This window comes from Cavia porcellus, unplaced genomic scaffold (assembly GCF_034190915.1).
Source record: "Cavia porcellus strain 051 isolate PalLab524CR breed Dunkin Hartley unplaced genomic scaffold, mCavPor4.1 scaffold_2, whole genome shotgun sequence".
In the NCBI taxonomy this organism is placed as follows: Eukaryota; Metazoa; Chordata; class Mammalia; order Rodentia; family Caviidae; genus Cavia; species Cavia porcellus.
In genome coordinates, this window is record NW_026947485.1 from 62,920,288 (window position 1) to 62,937,909 (window position 17,622).

Consider the following 17,622-nt stretch of genomic DNA (forward strand, 5'->3'; position numbering starts at 1 on the left):
CAATCTCCTTCTTACTCCCCCACTATCCCACCTCCCCCACTTTTATTAATAAATTTCCAGTAGCCTGCCAAGTTGTATTTATATTACATTTGTTGTGTCACCTTTGATTTCTTTCACGTTAACGTTCTGTGTTGATGAGTTGTGACTGATGTGCTACTTATATACCACCCATCCCAAACCTACTCCCACTCTCATCTCCCCACTCCTGCTTCCCAAACTTCACTCCCCAATTCCCTTTTTACTTCCCATGTCAACTTCCCCAACTGTCCGACCTTCCATACTCCTTTGAATAAATCTCCAATAATCCAAGTAATATTTATATTAAAATCTGTCCTCAAAGTCACTATTAATTGGTTGCTTTAATATTATATGCTAATGTGTTGCAACTGAAATACGTAGATTGATTTCCTAAAGGTGTTCTTTATATATGAGTTGTGTGACTCACGTGTTGTTTATACATCACCCCATCCCCAAATCATCCCACCCTGCCCTTCCCCACTTTCCTCTTCCCCTCCCATCCTCTCCCATCCCCTCCCATCCCTTACTCCTATCTCATGCTCATCCACTCTTCTCATCTCCCACCCTCATCACTCCACCCCTCCTTCACCCTCCTCACCCCACCCCATGCCCTTGATGCTGGTGGACGCTGAAATGACCAGAACCAATTTTCACTAACCACTAAATCTTTATTGAATTGTTATAACATTGATACAACATGAGTAAATACAGATACATAGAGTAAAGAGAATACAGCAATATAGTGTGAAGGGGTAGGGATTGTGGGGAAGGGAGTGCGGGGATAGGGAAAAAGGGAGGGGGTAGGAGGGATACTGACAGGGGCAGAAGTAAGACTCCTGATTCATCACTCTGCTATAACTTCCATGAATATCATCCACCATAATCAAATTCGTTCTAGCAACAATTTCGCAAAGGATACCTAAACATCCTGCAACTTTTAAGGTTTTTTCACAATTTGCTCCCTAGAGTTAATACCTAGGGCCTTTACTCAATTATTCATCTAATTATCTTTGAAGTTTCCATAGGTTTTTATTCATGTCCAATTTGCTCCCAATAGGCTGAACACCCTTCAGCTCCTTCTGAATGTATTTGAAATCTTAAAGGTAACAATTCAAGGATAAAGGGTTACAGGTAAATATGTGTTCACTTAAAAGAGATAACTAATACATAATACTATCCTATCTAAATAACCCCACCCATTTAAGATTACTTAATAGTCCCTCCCGTCCTAAAATACTTATGATTATATACCCCCAATTACTTAAAGTGATAACATAAGAGAAATTAAAACAATGTAGTGTTCCACAGACATATACGACAGTGTTCTACAATCTGAAACAACAAAGAACTTCCAGTCCCATCAAAAGTAACGTAGTTCCCACTGGGCTCTTCTTTTCTCAGGTGGTCTTCCATGATTGCTCAGCTCTTTCCAGAAGGTTCTCTGTTGCCAGTCTTGGAACTAATCTGATATAGGTGTCTGTGGTCGATGACAGCCAGACCATTTCAGGAGCCCAGGAGATACCTGCAAACTTGAACAGAATTCCAGACTACACCATATAGATGTGCTCCTCATATGTTATGCAAGCTCACTGTATTTCTTGACGTGATTTAATCAAACTAATAATCAAGACAAATACCTCCTGGCTCAAACTAAATTGGCCCTTCAAAAGTGATTATCAACTTCCTGTTCTAACATCCTTACCTACTTCTCTCTTCAGGCTCAAGTAGCAACTACGATCTTTTTTCCTACTTGATTTAATCGTTTTGATTTATCTATCTCCTTTCTGCTTTATTTTGCTCCCTTTCTAACATCCTTTCCTGTTTTTATGAAAAAAGGTAATTTTGTTGTAAATGCTAAAAGATATTCTTAAAAGAGCCAATTAACATAAATTGGATCATCCAAAATAAATCATTTGAGAGAAAGGAAACTTATCCAAACATAAATCTGACCCAAAAAAACTAATCAGCTGAAAGAAAGGAAACTTATCCAAATTTCAGTACTATAGACTTAAGATTACTTATCCTTAACATCTACAGGTTATAGATAGTACAGACAAGAAGGCACAGCACACACTGCCAAAAGGTAACCACAAGCTTTAGGAAACAGTCTGATGTGTGGCAGGGACTCAGTGAGCTCAGAGCCCACATCAGCATGCTCTCCCCGATGGTCCTGGTGATGGCCAACTTCTCCAAACTTCTGCTTGCAGCGGTGGCAAATGTCCGTGTGCACAGGCCAGGGCTGCAGGTAGCTGCCCACGGGGGGGCCCTCTGCAGCTCAGAGATCAATGGATGACTATAAAGTTTGACACAGAACCACTTGAATTCAAATAGATGGAGGATGGAGTAAGATTTGAGGTAAACTGAAGTGACTGCTTCACACTTCATGACAGTTCAGAAGCAAAAATGCACCATTTCCACAGTAATTACTCTAAAAAACACACAAGTGATTGACAAGCTTTCTGATTCCACTGAAGAAAGGAAGGAAAAGTTGTTTTAAACTTAATAACCAATTAGGATTCATCTTAGAACTTGTCTATCATTTTGTGTCATTTTTAAAGGCCCAATTGATAGCACTGATATTTTAGAATATTAAAATGTAAGACTGAGGATGAACGAGACAAACTATTTCACAAACACTCCAGTTCTGACAAGCCTGTCATTCACAGTGTGTAAGACGCTCACAGTAGGGAAATAATCTACGTTATCTCTACTTAGTTTCAAAGAGAACTGGATAGTACTTCATAATTCAATGGAAATGTCTGAAAGCATAGTCACCACTTTAAAACACTGGTAAAAGATGCTACTACAGCTAAAACTTGGAAGTATTTAAACATGCAAGGTAAAGAGGGGTAGTAATGAGGGTGTAAGAGATGAGGCTGATGGAAAAAGAAACTTCACCGTAAAGACTCCTCTTCATGAAAGGCAATTAGAAATGTAAATCATGTGGTTTCCTACTGCTCACACTGATTTGGCAATTGTGTAGAAACACGTGCTTCCGCAAGCCCACTTCTTTCCTCTCCGTGCATGGCAGCAACATAGAGTCTCAGCAACCAGGCAAGAAGGTGACACTGATCCTGCAGCAGGGTTAATGGCAGTAGTAAAGAATCAAACAGAAAGAGAGGTTAGACAAATGGCTCAAGGTAGTAGCAAGGGACCAGGCTAAGAGAAGTCAGGCAGTCCCAGGTTAGCACAAAGCATCCAGAGGACACCAGAGGTGTCACTGGACTGAGTCATTGGAGTTGGTTTCAGAGGCCTTTCATCCAGTTTCAGGTCAGTCTCTGATCACTTAGATGTGTACATTCTCAAGACAGTACTCAGTGCTCTGATTCCTCCTATGCACAGGTTTGGATGATAATTCTCTCCCCTCTCTATGCATCCTAATGCTTCACCTGATGAGGGGATGGAATGCCCAGATGCATATGGTGGAAAAGTGATGTGGACAGATGCTTTAAAACTTCAATTGACAGCACTCATGAAAATTCTTTCTGAAGAACCAGAACCTGTTAAGAATTGGGTACAAGATTCAGCAGTCCTTTTGATTTGCTATCCTTAGCCCTCAGACATGATCCAGAGGTTGTCACAGTATCTGACAAAGACCTAACATGCCTGGAGCTACCAGCATTCTCTGGTTGCCAGGTTAACACTGAATGGGAGCCATTACTGGCATGGTGATGGTAAGATGTTGTGTCAAAGCCGAAGTTCTTGGGTACCTGTGATTTGCACCAGGATGTGAAGGCACACTCTTTACCATGCAAGTCCGTCTGCACTTCCTTCTCAGGCCTGAGATGTTCCATGTTGGGGGGAGAGGGGTTGCCTGCTCCTAGGAGAACCAGTCCAGTTGCTGCTCTTTGAGAATTAAAGAACCATGAAAGTGGAGTCTGAAGATGGTGAAGTTCCTGTGGGTGCAGCAAGGAGATCACGGAAGCCTTTCCATACTGCACCAGTTAATTGTGGCTTCCTTTATAAGGCGTCGGTCTCTAATAATGCAGAGGACCGAAACTGCAACAAAGGTCATGTCCTCCTTCTGCTTGTCTCCCCCTCCATATAGAAATCAGCATTTCCTGTGTGTGCATCAGCTTCTCTGTAAAAAAAATCTGGCAGCCTATAATTTAGATGGTGGGTTCCCCAGGTAAAACCCAGGCAACGGTAAACGTATTTATTGGCAGTCAAGGCTGAACACTGAGAGAGTCTGTGGGCATTCTGTTGTTTCCAGAATTGCTGAGGGTCTTCTGTTTTACAATGTGTGCCAGTTCAGGGTGGCCCTGACCTTCAGTGGCCTTTCAGAGATGTGCATCAGGTGGCCTGAAGATACAGGAGCTCAGTTTAGCCCACAGTCACTGATTGAGAAGCTGCACAGGAATAAACTTCAAGGGTGGAGACCCTGAAGGACATGACAGGTATTTACAAGGTACTGCAGGAGGGCGGTGGAGGAGGGGGTGGGGGTGGCGGTGGTGGTTGTGGGGGTGGATACTGGGGTACTGGAGGCTGGCGGTACCAGTGTGGATTCCAAGTGATCACAACAGGTACAAAGAGAACTCTTCCTTGACCATCTCGTCCCACCGGGTACCATGCAAATCCCATTGGGTAGGTGGGATAGATGGGATAGGTGGGGTGCGTGGGGTGGGTGGGGTGGGTGGGGTAGGTGTGGTGGGTGGGGTAGGTGGCATGGACAGGGAAGGAGGGGTATCCAGGAACTTCAGGAACGAATTCCATGTAGGTTGCCAGGTGTGCTTGGTCATCTAAATTTGGAATAGTCAGGCAAGGATACTGATGCTGGATGGTCAAATTGTTTGGGCCTCGGCAAGCATAAGACACCTGTAGCTTCCACCCCCTCTTCACCTGGAGAACCTGAGCTCCGTTTGGTGCGATGGTTGGGGTGATCAGCCCATCCTTCACGTTTCTGGCCACAAATTCGCGGAGAGCAGCCATCTCGTGTTCGGACAGTGGATACAGGTGTCCGCTGGGAATGCTGTGTGCTCCAGGGATCATCTCAATGTGTGGGTCGATCAGCCGATGATCCGGGTAGACGTGCCCATCTACTGGAGTGTACACATTATGCACAAAGTAATATCTCACTGGTTGGTAAGGTTGGTAAACTCTGTAACCGCCGACAGGGTAATAAAGTGCCGGGTGCGGTGCTGGTGGCAGACACTGAAGTACTGGAGAATACATCCGGCAGTGGTATCGGCAGTAGTCGGAGTCGAAGACGATGGAGCGGGTGCTCCAGGTGATGTTGGGGTCATGGGTGGTCAGCCAGCGAACCCCCAGGACAATGGGGAAGAACGGAGACTGAGTGACATCGAAGGACAGCACCTCGCGGTGATCTCCCAGGTCAACAATCAGCTCGTGTGTTTCGTGGACGATAGGGCCCGATGCTATGGGGCGCCCATCAATCGCTTCCACCAGGATTGGCCAGTCCTTGATTCTCAGAGGAATTCTGTTTTGGGCAACATATTCGTGATCGATAAAGTTGCCAGAAGCACCTGAATCGATCATGGCTCGGACGAACAGGGTCTGTCTGCCCGGGAGATGGATCTGGAGCATCACTTGCAAATGCGGTGACAAAAAATCTTCTTGGGACCTTATGATTTCCGGCCCGGTCGCTGATGGTCCCTCTACAGCGGGGCCGGGGAGTTTCCCGCCGGTGAAGACTTGGAGGCCTTGGCAGGACAGTTGTCGGCGTAGTGTCCTCCGTTCCCACAGTAGAGGCAGAGGTTCAGCTTGCGGCGTCTTTCCTTCTCCTCTTGGGTGAGGCGCATGCGGGCACCTCCCACGGGCTCGGTGGGATCCGCCTGGTGGTGTTGAGCCTGCACCAGTGCCCTGGAAGGGGAGCGCGGCTTGCGTGCAGCAGCAGCTCTGATCAGCCTCCTCTCGATGTGAATGCACTGGCCGATCAGGGCAGACAGCGACTTGGCAACTTCGACGTGGCACAGCTCCTCCTGGATGTGGCGACTGAGGCCCTCGTGGTACTGGTCAATCAGCGCAGGCTCGTTCCAATCCAGGTCCTGGGCAATCATCTGGAAAGCATTGGAATAGTCAATGACGGACCCCAAGCCCTGGCGAAGACGTCTGATCTTGCGTTTGGCAGCCTCACGCCTCTGGGGGTCTTCGAAGACATGCTTCACTTCCATCATGAAGGCTGGGTAATTGTGCATCAGGTAATGGGATCGCTCCAGCTTCGCAGAGGCCCAGCGGGCAGCACGGCCGGTCATCATGCTTGTCACGAAGCAGACACGGACGCGGTCCACTGAGAAATCTCTGGTGCTCTTCTCCATGAAGATCTGGCACTGGGCCATAAACGCAGCCAGCATGTCTGGGTTGCCATCGAACTTCTCTGGAAGCTCTTCCAGGCAATCCTCCTGCTCCTGCTCCTGCTCCTGCTCCTGCTCCTGCTCCTGCTCCTGTTCCTGCTCCTGCTCCTGCTCCTGTTCCTCCTCCTCTTCCTCCTCTTCCTCCTCCTCCTCCTCCTCCTCAATTGGGAAGGCTGGGACAGTGGCTGCTGCGGCACCCTGCAGCTCGATGTCATCCTCCTCATCCTCAGAGATGGGTTCCACCTGCTCGCGGAGAGTGCTGTTCTCCTCCGAGAGTTTCTGCACCTGGTTCTGCAGGTTGCTGTTCTCCGCGGACTGCCGCATGACCTTCTCTCTTAAGTTGTTGATCTCTTCGGAGAGCTCATTCCGCCTGCGTTCGGTCATGTTGGGCACGCAGGGGCTCTTGTGGCCACTGGGTTTGGAGTTGTTGTTGTTGTTGTTGTTGGGGGGAGGGGGAGGGGGAGGTGGGGGACAGCCGGCGAGGCCCATGGGAACTGTTGGGGTGGGAGGTGACCTCCCAGGAGTTGGCGTGGCTTGGCTCCTCTGGGGTTGGAGGCCTGGATCCGGGCCCCCTCTTCCACCCCTCCTCCTCTTTGTTTTCAAAACCCGCTTGTGTCTGTAAATGAACATAAGAGTACACATTCAACATAGGCATTCAAAGCAGCACAGTGCAAAGAACAGGTGATACTTAAAATATACTCTTTCTCTACTGGTTCATATTAATAATTAGTGACCAAAGAAAATATTCCCTCAAAACAAACGAGAATAAAGTTATCAATCAGGACAGTAGACAATAAACTCATCAGTTTTAGATATCCAAGTTATCTATCCTCCTCAAAAGTCACCTGTTCATTATAATTCAACAATACATTAACTTTGTCACCAGCATGTTTAGCTTTACAGACCATAAAATAATGCTGAGACATGGCAAACAAGTTTTGTATCAAGGGAACAGCAAAAAAACTTCCAGCATAAAGATAGATACCAAACAAATTAGGCAAAATTCATCAAAATGATAACTTTTACTCTTAGAGAAGTTAGGCAAAAAAATAGTCAATATTCCGACCAATAATGTGCCACAAAAAGGGGGCTATTAAAAGCACAATCCCTACATTCATCAGTCCTGTAAAAGGGAATGCACTGTGGCCACCTGTCACAACTCAAGCCTACCTCTACAAAAAAGTAACTAATCACCTAATCCAACAACACCAGCACCACAAAAATCGCAAGACTAATTACTAATTACTTTTTAGTAATTACTGAAATTACTAATTACTTTTCTGATCATAATTTAACTTTCAGAAGACAATTCTCTATGGTATAGAAATGAACAACACTGAACAACATCATGTATCTGTCAGTCTCACCCTCATTATGCAGACCCTTGAACAAATAGTGAAGCCTCAAAGGGAGAGCTGAGCCATAAAACAGGACTCTTCCCCTAAACATGCCCAGTGATAGGATACCTCAAATTTATTCTGATTTAATTAATGCATATAAATTGCACAGTAAATGTTCAATACCTGTTAACTGATATTAAGAAAGTCAGCAATTAGAAAACAGAAAAATAACTTTCTGTATAAATAGGGTGGGGCTGCAACTATAGCAACCAGAGCATCCACTTCCTGTCTAAAAATATTTTAAAATATATTTTTTAAAAAAATCGTGTTAGTCAAAGAAATCCAGGGCTTTATTTGTGCTGTAAGTCACCAGTTGACAATCCCTTGTCTTTAATCAAGATTTGTCAGCAGAGTCCCACCTAAAAGTTTACAGTGGTAGGTGGAATAGGGCTGTACCCCAGATAGGTGTGGAGATAGGGTGGGGTGGAGAGTCAATGCTCTAATTATGAGGGATGACAATAAATCAGAATAAAATATCCGTCTGGGTTCTTTTTGAAAGTAGGGTTAAATGCATTTAGAGTGATGTAATCATTTAAAAATTTTTAATGAACTCAAATCACAAATCTGGAAAATTTAAATACACAGGAATTTAAAAACATAATTATACTACAGTGAAAGGAAGTTTTAAACTTCCTAATTTAAGAGTTTGACACTTTTCAAAAGTATAAAACTTTTTTAAAACTTTTAAATGTTTAACACTTTTCAAAGGTTTTTAAAACTTTTTGGGAGTTCTGAACTTAAAAGTGTTAACCTTTCTAATTTACAAAGTTCAACACAAGTTTAAAGACATAGTATATCAATGTTTAAAAAGTTTAAAATATATTTGGGTAATTAAAAAGTTTAATTTAAAACCTTTAAATAAACACAAGCTTAAAATACAATACACCTTGCTTCTCTCTGACCTGTAAAGGCAAAAAAGGGTACTCAGTAAATTACCTAAAGCCAAAGCAGTAAACATTTGTTAATTAGAGAGTTAGGTGGATAATGGCTAATATAAACCAATGGGGTAAAAGAAAAATTTAAAAAAGAAGTGTTAATCAAACATGATGACTGTGCCTTCAGCCTTTCATAACACCCCTCTTTCTCCTCAGGCCCTCACTGTCTTAGCTCAACACTCACAGCAATTGTCCCTCTGTCCTGTCCTGATGATGAGTCCTTAGGAGGAGTGGCCACACAGCAAGCAAGGTCCCTGAAGGACAGGGATTAGTGTGCCATTTTAATAATTTTAACCCTGCTACTTAATTGTTTTAGTCATTTCTGGTATGAAAACAATAAATACTTAACATTCAAGATAAAATACTCAAGCTTACAACAATCAGAAGACAATAAACACATCATAACCTATGATATTCAGTCCCACCTCCAACTCTTTAAAGATACTGTATTTTTAATTCAAGGCCTTACATGGCCTTCCAGGTCACCAGCTTAAGACCTCTAGCAATATAAAGTTATGACATAATGAAAATTTTATTTATTAAATGAAGAGTTTCAATGTCCCATTAAAGAACTAATACACATAATTCAGGCGACTAATGTGCCACTTCTGTCATTTAGACAGTAACACTTTTTTAAAAGGAGACAAGAATTCTGAATTGCATTGGCAGTATGGCCTGGTGCAGCTTGACCTAGATCAGGAAGGTGAAACGTGTCAACAGAGACCCTGGGTGGGTTTTATAAAAAAAGTTGGGGGCGAAATCACATTAGGACATCAGCAAGCAATCAGTATATTATTTAGGGAAAACAAAAGAGCAATAAGGGTTAAAATTCAAATAACTTTATTTAAGAAAACAAATACCTTTATTATGCAGGAAGGTAATTTAAAAGTGAGGAGAGGCCAAAGTTAAGATATAGGGCGAGGCTGAAATATATAATTTGGGGATGTATGCCCCTCCCATCCCCAAGAAGTTCAGGTTTTTTTTTTTTTTTTTTTTAAAGACAGTGAGTGGCTGCTCGAACAAATTCAAGGCCTCATTCAGCCTTCCAGGTCACCAGCTTATGACCTCTGACCTTTACAATATCACACTTCAAGTCCTCAAGTTTGCAATATTCAGGAGGGACTCTAAATCCAAAACAGAGTACAGTAGTTGAAATACTTTCAAAGTAATTGGATACTTGACAGGGGGTTAACAGTGCAGCAGGGGCAGCATGAGTTAAAGTGATCAAAAGAGCACTTGGACTTAATTTCATTTATAAAGCTCTGGCTCCTTAAATTCTCCCTTATAGGGGCTTTATTAGAAAGGTAGGGTCAAGAGGTCCCATTCCTGAAAATGGAAAGGTCACACTGCATAAAGCCAAACTGCCTGGGGCAGAGATCATCTTTATATATGACAAACATTTCAGCTTTATTCTATTTAGGAATTAAGTAATTTGACTAATTAGTGACTCTTCACAATGACTTCTAAAAACTTTTATCTCCTACACACACCAATGAGCAAGCAACAGTTGCCAAAAAACACCATATATAAATGTCTCCTTAGGGAATGAAACACCATTAAGCAACAATTAGTTGTCTGAAATTTTCAAATGTCCAAATATTTGGGTTATTAAAAATGCAAATACTATTGATATGCATTTTACCAATATTTTGAACCTCTTTAATATGCAATATAAATTTCCAACGAGGAAGCAGACTTAATTAAAGCTGTAATTATAAGTACATTCTTTCCCATACATTGTATAATTTGGAGGTGGAACAATTAACAGAGCCAAAGCCCCCATTTCTCCCCATAATAAATTCCTGGCTTATGTTTTTAATACATAGAACCAGGTTTTTAAATTTCTTCAGTTAGTAATACTTTTATAAGGTACATCTTAATTATACAGATGTTTATGCCAGCTAAAACGATCTACATTTTGTAATGTAACCACATTATATTACATCACACAAATTTTAAATGCCAATATATACCATTAATAACCTACTTGCCCAAAATTTAAATAATTAGCTTTTTATGAAAAAAGCTAATTACCTGTACTAGCAAATAATTAGCTTTTTATGAAAAAAGCTAATTATTTGGAATAACTTAAATAATTAACTTTTTATGAAAAAAGCTAATTATTTGGAATAACAAATAATTAGCTTTTTATGAAAAAAGCTAATTACTTGGAATATTTAAACAATTAGCTTTTTATGAAAAAAGCTAATTATTTGGAATAATTTAAATTAATATTGGTTTTATAATTACAGCTTACATTATTGGAGTTCAAAAATACGTACTTTTCTTTAACAGAAACTTTTAGATGTGAGTGAGATAAGGCAGCAACACAATCCAGGACATCAAAGCACCATAGGAAACAGGAACAAGAAAATAGAAAAGACCTGCAGACACCAAGCGAGATAACAAATAAACCAGTGGACTCCAGTCATTTAACACAGTTAATGAATGCCCACCATGTGCCACGCACAATTAATTATATGTAGCCAGGCCAGCTAGGCTAATCCCTAGAGTTGCCACGGAAAAGATGCCCAGCTTCATGGGTACGCGCCTCACTCTCGCTCAGAGAACAAGCCAGAAGCACCAAGTCCACCACTTAGAAGTCCTAGAAATACAGTCCCTTGTTTTAGATTCACCAAAGCATCGGATTCCAGTAGGTCCACTGGTGTCTCCCCGAAAAACTGAATGTGAAGACACATATAAAATTTGTTCCTCCCTTATAATAAAGGCATTCGATTAAATTGCCTTACGGCACAAGGCATGTCAGTTTAGAAGTTCCCATCATCACCTACCGCCGGAAATTTCAAATATTGGACCATGTTATTTAATATTGCAAAGCACTTATTAAAAGTGCTTGTGAATGCCAGTTATTATTACCATTTCTGTTACCTGTTCTTATTATTATCCTTAAATTAGACACCAATGGACAAAAAGCAAAAACCGCGCAGCACAGAAACAGCAGAGGGGCGGGGCTGTACAGCCAGGCTCAGACACAGAAGGCTGGAGGTGGGGCTAGAGGCGCACAGTGCGCAGGCGCAAAGTCAAAAGTGGGGGTGCTATGCCACTCCAAGGGTGCAGCCTCAGGGAGGAGCCAAACTTTGGAAAGGCAGGGCCTGGGCAGGCTACGTCAGAGGAGGCAGGCTCCGAGAGAGACGGGGGTGTGGGCTAGCCTCCTGGGAGGAGGCTGGCTTTGGGGCAGGACTAAGGAGAGGCGCGCTCTTGGAGGCGCGCTCTTGGAGGCGCGCTGCCGAGGAGGCGCGCTGCGGAGGAGGCGCGCTGCCAGGGAGGCGCGCTCTGAGTCGGCGCTGAGCGCAAAGGAGGGAAGCCATAGCAAGGAGGCGCTAGGCGCTCTCTGAGTTACTGCAGAGCAGGCGCGCTGGCTCGGATGGGCGGGGCAGGTCTGAGACTGGCTGCTACAGGGCTGCAGAGTCTGCACGCCTCTCCCAGGGACCCCCCTCCCCAAACCCCTCCCACCAGCCTCCAACATCCAGATTCATTTCATGCAGCAAGAGCAATAACCCCGACATCACCCCCCCACACACACACTCCGCAAACCACCGTTTCCACAAACTGTTGCTGGCCGCCAATTCGCGCCACCAAGACAACTACACCGCCACTTCAACCAAGCACAACTAGGCAGGCAGCCTGATCTGCCTGCCATCGCCAAAAGTCAGCACCCCTCCACGCCACTGCTGTAGCAGGAATGGTGTGGGCAGAATGTTAAACACTAATTTTTGCCCGGGGCTCCATTTTGTTTAACAGCACCATCATGCAGAGATCCCACCGACAGAATGGGAGCAATTCCAAAAGGTGAAAAGGTGAAAGGTTCCCCTCTAAGAATCAGGGGACCTCCCGTCCCTCGCTAGCTGGTCATTTGTAGCACAAAACACTTCGCAGCTCATCTACCTCTGCAGCAATTCCCATCCCATAGTGCGTCTGAGGTATAAATTGTTCTGCAGCTCATGTACCTCTGCAGTGCATGTGCTGTACAGCGCATGAAGTGCTGTTACAAGGCGAATCCCACCACATTTGTAGCACCTTTGTAGTGATCATCTGCAGCCCGGAATTTATGGCATGTTTAAGGCGCAAGTCTGTCTTTGGTGTGCAGCTCATCCGTTGCTGCAGTTCGTACAGGTTTGCAGTGCATGAAGCACCAGACTCTATCCCAAGGAAGCGCCCATCCATTCGTAGCGCATGAAGCGCGCGTCAATGTACAGTGCGTGAAGCGCCCATCAGTTCACAGCGCTTGAAGCGCGCATCCAAACGTTTATAGCGCACAGAGCATCAGTTTGTAGCGCAACTGAAGCGCTTATCAGTTTGTAGCGCATGGACGCATCAATTAGTTTCTAGCGCATGTCACTTAATAGAGCTCTTGAAGAGCAAACTGGTCTATAGCTCATGTGCGTCTGCAGCTCATGACTGTCCGCAGCTCATGTCCTACCACAGCCTATCTCTGTACCTCAGTCCTGGACACCAAAGCCCTGAAGGCTTGGTTTCCCAGTTTTGGGGTTCAGCCAGTGAAGGCGTGACAAGGTTTGCGTGGAGACATCCAGGGGCGCTAGTCCATCTCCCGCAGCTTCCAAGAAAAACGGGTAAATGAATGTGATCTTAAAAATAAAAAACATCCTCACCGCATACTCACCACACGAGGACTCCTCTGCGAAGACAGGAAGGACGGGGTCCCACACCTGGCCAGGCGTGGGATCCACTGGGGGCCCCGCCGCCCAGGGCGAGCGGGCGCGAGCCGCTCAGTGGACCTTCCGCGAGGCTCGGTGGACCTCTCCGCTGGACTCCGCTGGACGTTGTCAGGTTTCTTCGACACACACTAACCGAAGTTGAAGCGCGTGTACCCCGAGCGCAAACTGCGAGCCTTATATAGGCTGAACCGAGGAGGGGGGCGCCAAATCCCAGCGTGCTTCGCGGGGCTAGGGGGCGGAGGGGTGTGCGGGGGCGGGATGGGGGGGGAGGGGATGTGGGGGGGCGGCCACGCTGCACTGGCCCGCCGCTAGAGGGAGCAAGGGATCAAGAAGGGGGGTGTTGCTGGATGCTGATGTTGAACTGGCCAAGCTGGGAGGAAAGAAGAAAAGAAGGGGAGGGGAGAATCGAGGACAGCCGGCCTAAGCAGGCCGAGAATGCAATTGCCCCGGTGGTGGGAGCTGGGAGACCCCTGTGCTTGGACGAGGCAGGGTCGGGGGACACGAAGGATGAGCCCCGCGACCACTGGCACATTCTTACTGACAGGTTAGTGGCCTGCGCGCGATGTGGAGGTCCCGGGGCCACCAGGCCGCCTCCCCTCCCCCTCCCAGGTTCGGGTACCCCGGCGGCGCGCCTTTTGAGCGCTAGCTCCTTTTGGTGCTCCATGGCACCCTTCCTGCAGGACACCCCGCACCCCACTTCCCAGCTCTATTGAGCCCTCCCCTGGCGTGACCCCTGGTCTGTTCTTTTTCTCTGCGCCCCCGCGGGCCCCTCCCTGTTTAGCGGGCGCAAAAATTCGATCTCTGGCTGCTTCTCTCGGCACCTCTTCCCCACGCCCAGCCCCCATGGTGGATTTCTCTCGAACCAGGCAGCCACAACCTGGGGGTCGGTCCCCATTCTTTTGCGCGGGGTGCGGCTTTTCTCCCCGAGCAAAAGAATTACAGCCTGCTCGAGGCTCCTGGGCCTAGATGCTCGTCCAGGGAAACGGGTGTCAATCAGCGCCCTAGTCTACACAAATACATTTTATCTCCTTTTCTTGAATCTGATCAATACAAGATACAAAAATGTGACATTAAAAAGACCCAATTCTTCCCTTTTCTTAAGCGCATTTTTCTGTGGCGGAAATGCTGTTTTCCTTAGATTTTACCGATCCAGGCAAGCTGAGTTCTGAAGTGCTGGGAGCCAAGCAAGGCGTTCAGGTCACGGTCAACCCCAGCCAGGCGCTGCGAACAACACCGACGGCCCCTCCAAGGCTGTTATTTTGAGAAAGCAAAACCAATGGAAAACAGCTGGGGATGCTTCCAGCGTACTTGGCGGGCTCTAAAGGCTCCCTGCGATGGGTTTTTGGTGGTGATTGCAGGGTTTACACAGAGACCTCGCGCTCCCTGCAATATTACATTTTGCTAAATCTTGCAGGATGGATAAGTGCATTTCAGTAGCGGCAAATGCACAAATCCTTTGAGGCAGGTGGGCGAAGTTTTGCCCCCAAACTTTTGCGAGAATTTATACACATAAACACATTTTTTTATGTTAGGAAAAATTGCAGTTAGTTATAAAGCCTTAAAATAGTCATAAAGGGGGATTCTAAATAAAACCCTAACACGGATTTCCCTGTAATCCCCTCAAAGTGTTAGGTGCTAAGAAAACTGAAAATCTATTGCTAATGATAGTGAAAGAAGTTTAAGTTAAAAGGAAAAAATCAAATTGACTACAACTGAGTTACATTTCTGAAACAGATGAAACATATTCATCTTTAAAGATTAAAATCGAGTATATTTCACTCACCTTGCTACGGTTTATTTTATGCTTAGAGAATGAATAAGAATTTGGCCATTGTACAGGACTAAGTGGAAGAGACCCAGCTCAAAAAGCAAGCCTTTCTAGGAATCAGCAAATCAGTTTATTTGCTGAGACCTTACATTTTATTAGAAATAAACTCTTGACCATCAAAAATGTGTAGTATGTATTTCCAACAATGAAACATTTTTCTAGAAAGTTGGGTGAACATAATATTCTTTTATTAAAGTGTTTCTTAATGTAATCTATGAATGTTTACCCCTTCCTTGCAGGTGTAATAATTCCAGGATTTCAGGTATTTGGTAGAGTATAATTATAGTGACTGTCTGGCTGTTAGATACTTAGCAGTTGCTTTTCCGAGTTGTCATAGACAGAGCTTTTTTCCTACAATCAGTGAGGTGAAAAACTAGTATAGATAAAAAGTAAGGAAAATTCAAATTTTAAAATGTATCCAAGACTTTAGAAGTTTTGAATCAGTTTGACCTTTTTTTCATTTCAAAATGTTACCCAGGATTTTTTGAGATTAAGAAATAAAGAAGGCATTATTAGTATTTTTATCACTGTTAAAGCAATTCCTTATCATTGTCCAAAATACAGAGGGAGAAAAAGGTTAAGAAAATCCAGGACACCTGTAACTTCTTAACCTTGCAATTATGCCGGTAAATATTAGAAAATGTGCTTTTGCAGACTTTATTCTTACATAGTATCTAAAGAATATATATATCTATATTTTTTGTAGGGTCCCAGGTATCATTTCTAAAAATTAAAAACAGCATGAAATTAATTTTCTTCAAGTGTTTCCTAAATTTTAAATATAAAATGTTACATTTGCAGAGTGCTCTGTAAAGGATATGCCATAAATTTGATTTGTCTAATAAAAATTTCAAGTGAACAACCTTAGTACATGTATATCTAAATTCAGTAATCAGAACAGAATTTTCTCTGATCTCACTATTGTAATGTACACATAGTTATTATTTTGGTGTATTTCATTGTGTTATAAAATATTCTTCTACATGTAGAAATTTTGCTTAGAATATAATTTTTGAAGGGAAAAAGCAGCATCAATAGGTAATTTAGCTAAAACTTTATTGCTATCTAAAACAACAAAACAATATTAAAAATAACAGAAAACATTAATACTTTAACAAAAACAATCCTTTAAAAGCCAATAAAAACCCCCAATATGTATATCAGCATATAAGAGCTTTAAATACTGTTTTGATATTTACTAAGTGAATTTTGAATTTTCTACAGTTTTCCTCCCCGATGTTGACTGTTTCAATCTATTTTACACCAGGTTAGATGCCAAGTAAAAGAAATGTTAGTATACATTATTGACTTTACTAAATAATAACTGAAGCTTTGTATTTGGTTGTTTTATCCATTTTTATAACAGTTTGCTTTGGATCTATCAAACTGTTGCTTTATCACTTATATTTTTAACTGCTACTATGGTGAAAAAATTATATTTCAAAATGAAATGGAGTTATCAAATAATAACTAGATTTTCTATTTGGACATTTTACCTGTTTTATGACAGTTTGCCACATATGTATGAAATTGATTTATCTCATGTGTTTAGATCAAGTTATAGGGTAGTGGAAAAATTATATATGAAAACAAACTAGAATTTTCATATGTCATAATAGCTAGACTTTTTCTTTGGATATTTTATGCATTTTTAGATGACTGCATGCTATAGATCTAGGAGCCTGCTAATTTACTACCTGTATTTGACTTAATTTCTAGTGTAGTACGCGAATTTATTTCTAAACAAAGTAGCATTTTCAGTTGTCAAATAATAATTGGACTTTATATAGCTTGTTTCACACATTTTTATGACATTTTCCCACAAAGCTAACAGCCGTTGTTATACCTCATGTATTTAGCATAATGTCTAATATGGTGGGGAAATTATATTTCTAAGCAATGTGGAATTTTCACCTGTCTCAAAGACATGGAAAGCAGCAAGGAACAACACCATAAAAACTAGAGGCAAACATACAGAAGTAAAAATAAATATGTCTAGTTTCTAACACTAGTTTTCCATTGATGAAAATTACCCTTTAAAGAAAATACTGAAGCACTGAAGAAATCCTGGCATAAAAAATTCTCAGGTCAAGTATTCAGATTGTTTATGATTTTGATAAGTGTGGAATTTACAGATCATATTTTCTTTAAAATAACCAGCCACTTTCTTTGCTTTTCTACTAGTTGCCAATACTTACGCTACCTCTCCTTTAGAAAAAAAATACTTACCTTCCCATATTTCTGTTCTCAAAACCTAAATGTATATTTTTGTCACTCATTTTACTTCCTATGCTTAGTGTGAAAATGACGGTAGGTATGGTATGGGCTTATGTCTGTTAGAGATTCTTGGGCTGGAAGGAGAGACTTTATACTTTGCTCCAGACCTTCATAGATATATTGACAGGATGACTTTCTCTTTCCATACCATTCTAA

At 43.0% G+C, this 17,622-nt stretch overlaps 2 protein-coding genes across 8 annotated transcripts in view; one reads left to right on the plus strand and one right to left on the minus strand.

The window, feature by feature from the left end:
* Nucleotides 1–672: 672 nt before the first annotated feature.
* Nucleotides 673–13,557, minus strand: Peg10 (paternally expressed 10). Of its 2 annotated transcripts, none has more exon segments than NM_001291007.1 (2): nucleotides 673–6,945; nucleotides 13,307–13,557. In NM_001291007.1, coding segments are annotated over 1 exon segment (2,400 nt in total). In that variant the 5' UTR covers nucleotides 6,819–6,945; nucleotides 13,307–13,557; the 3' UTR covers nucleotides 673–4,419.
* A 146-nt stretch (nucleotides 13,558–13,703) lies between these two features.
* Nucleotides 13,704–17,622, plus strand: part of Sgce (sarcoglycan epsilon) — a 69,855-nt gene continuing 65,936 nt past the window's right edge. For 2 of the 6 annotated variants that reach the window (XM_063242628.1, XM_063242632.1), the window contains exon 1: nucleotides 13,704–13,905. In XM_063242628.1, the coding sequence (XP_063098698.1) occupies nucleotides 13,797–13,905 (109 nt within the window). In that variant the 5' untranslated portion in view covers nucleotides 13,704–13,796. The remainder of the gene's footprint in view (nucleotides 13,906–17,622) is intronic. The other 4 variants (XM_063242627.1, XM_063242636.1, XM_063242622.1 and 1 more) reach the window with 3 other exon arrangements.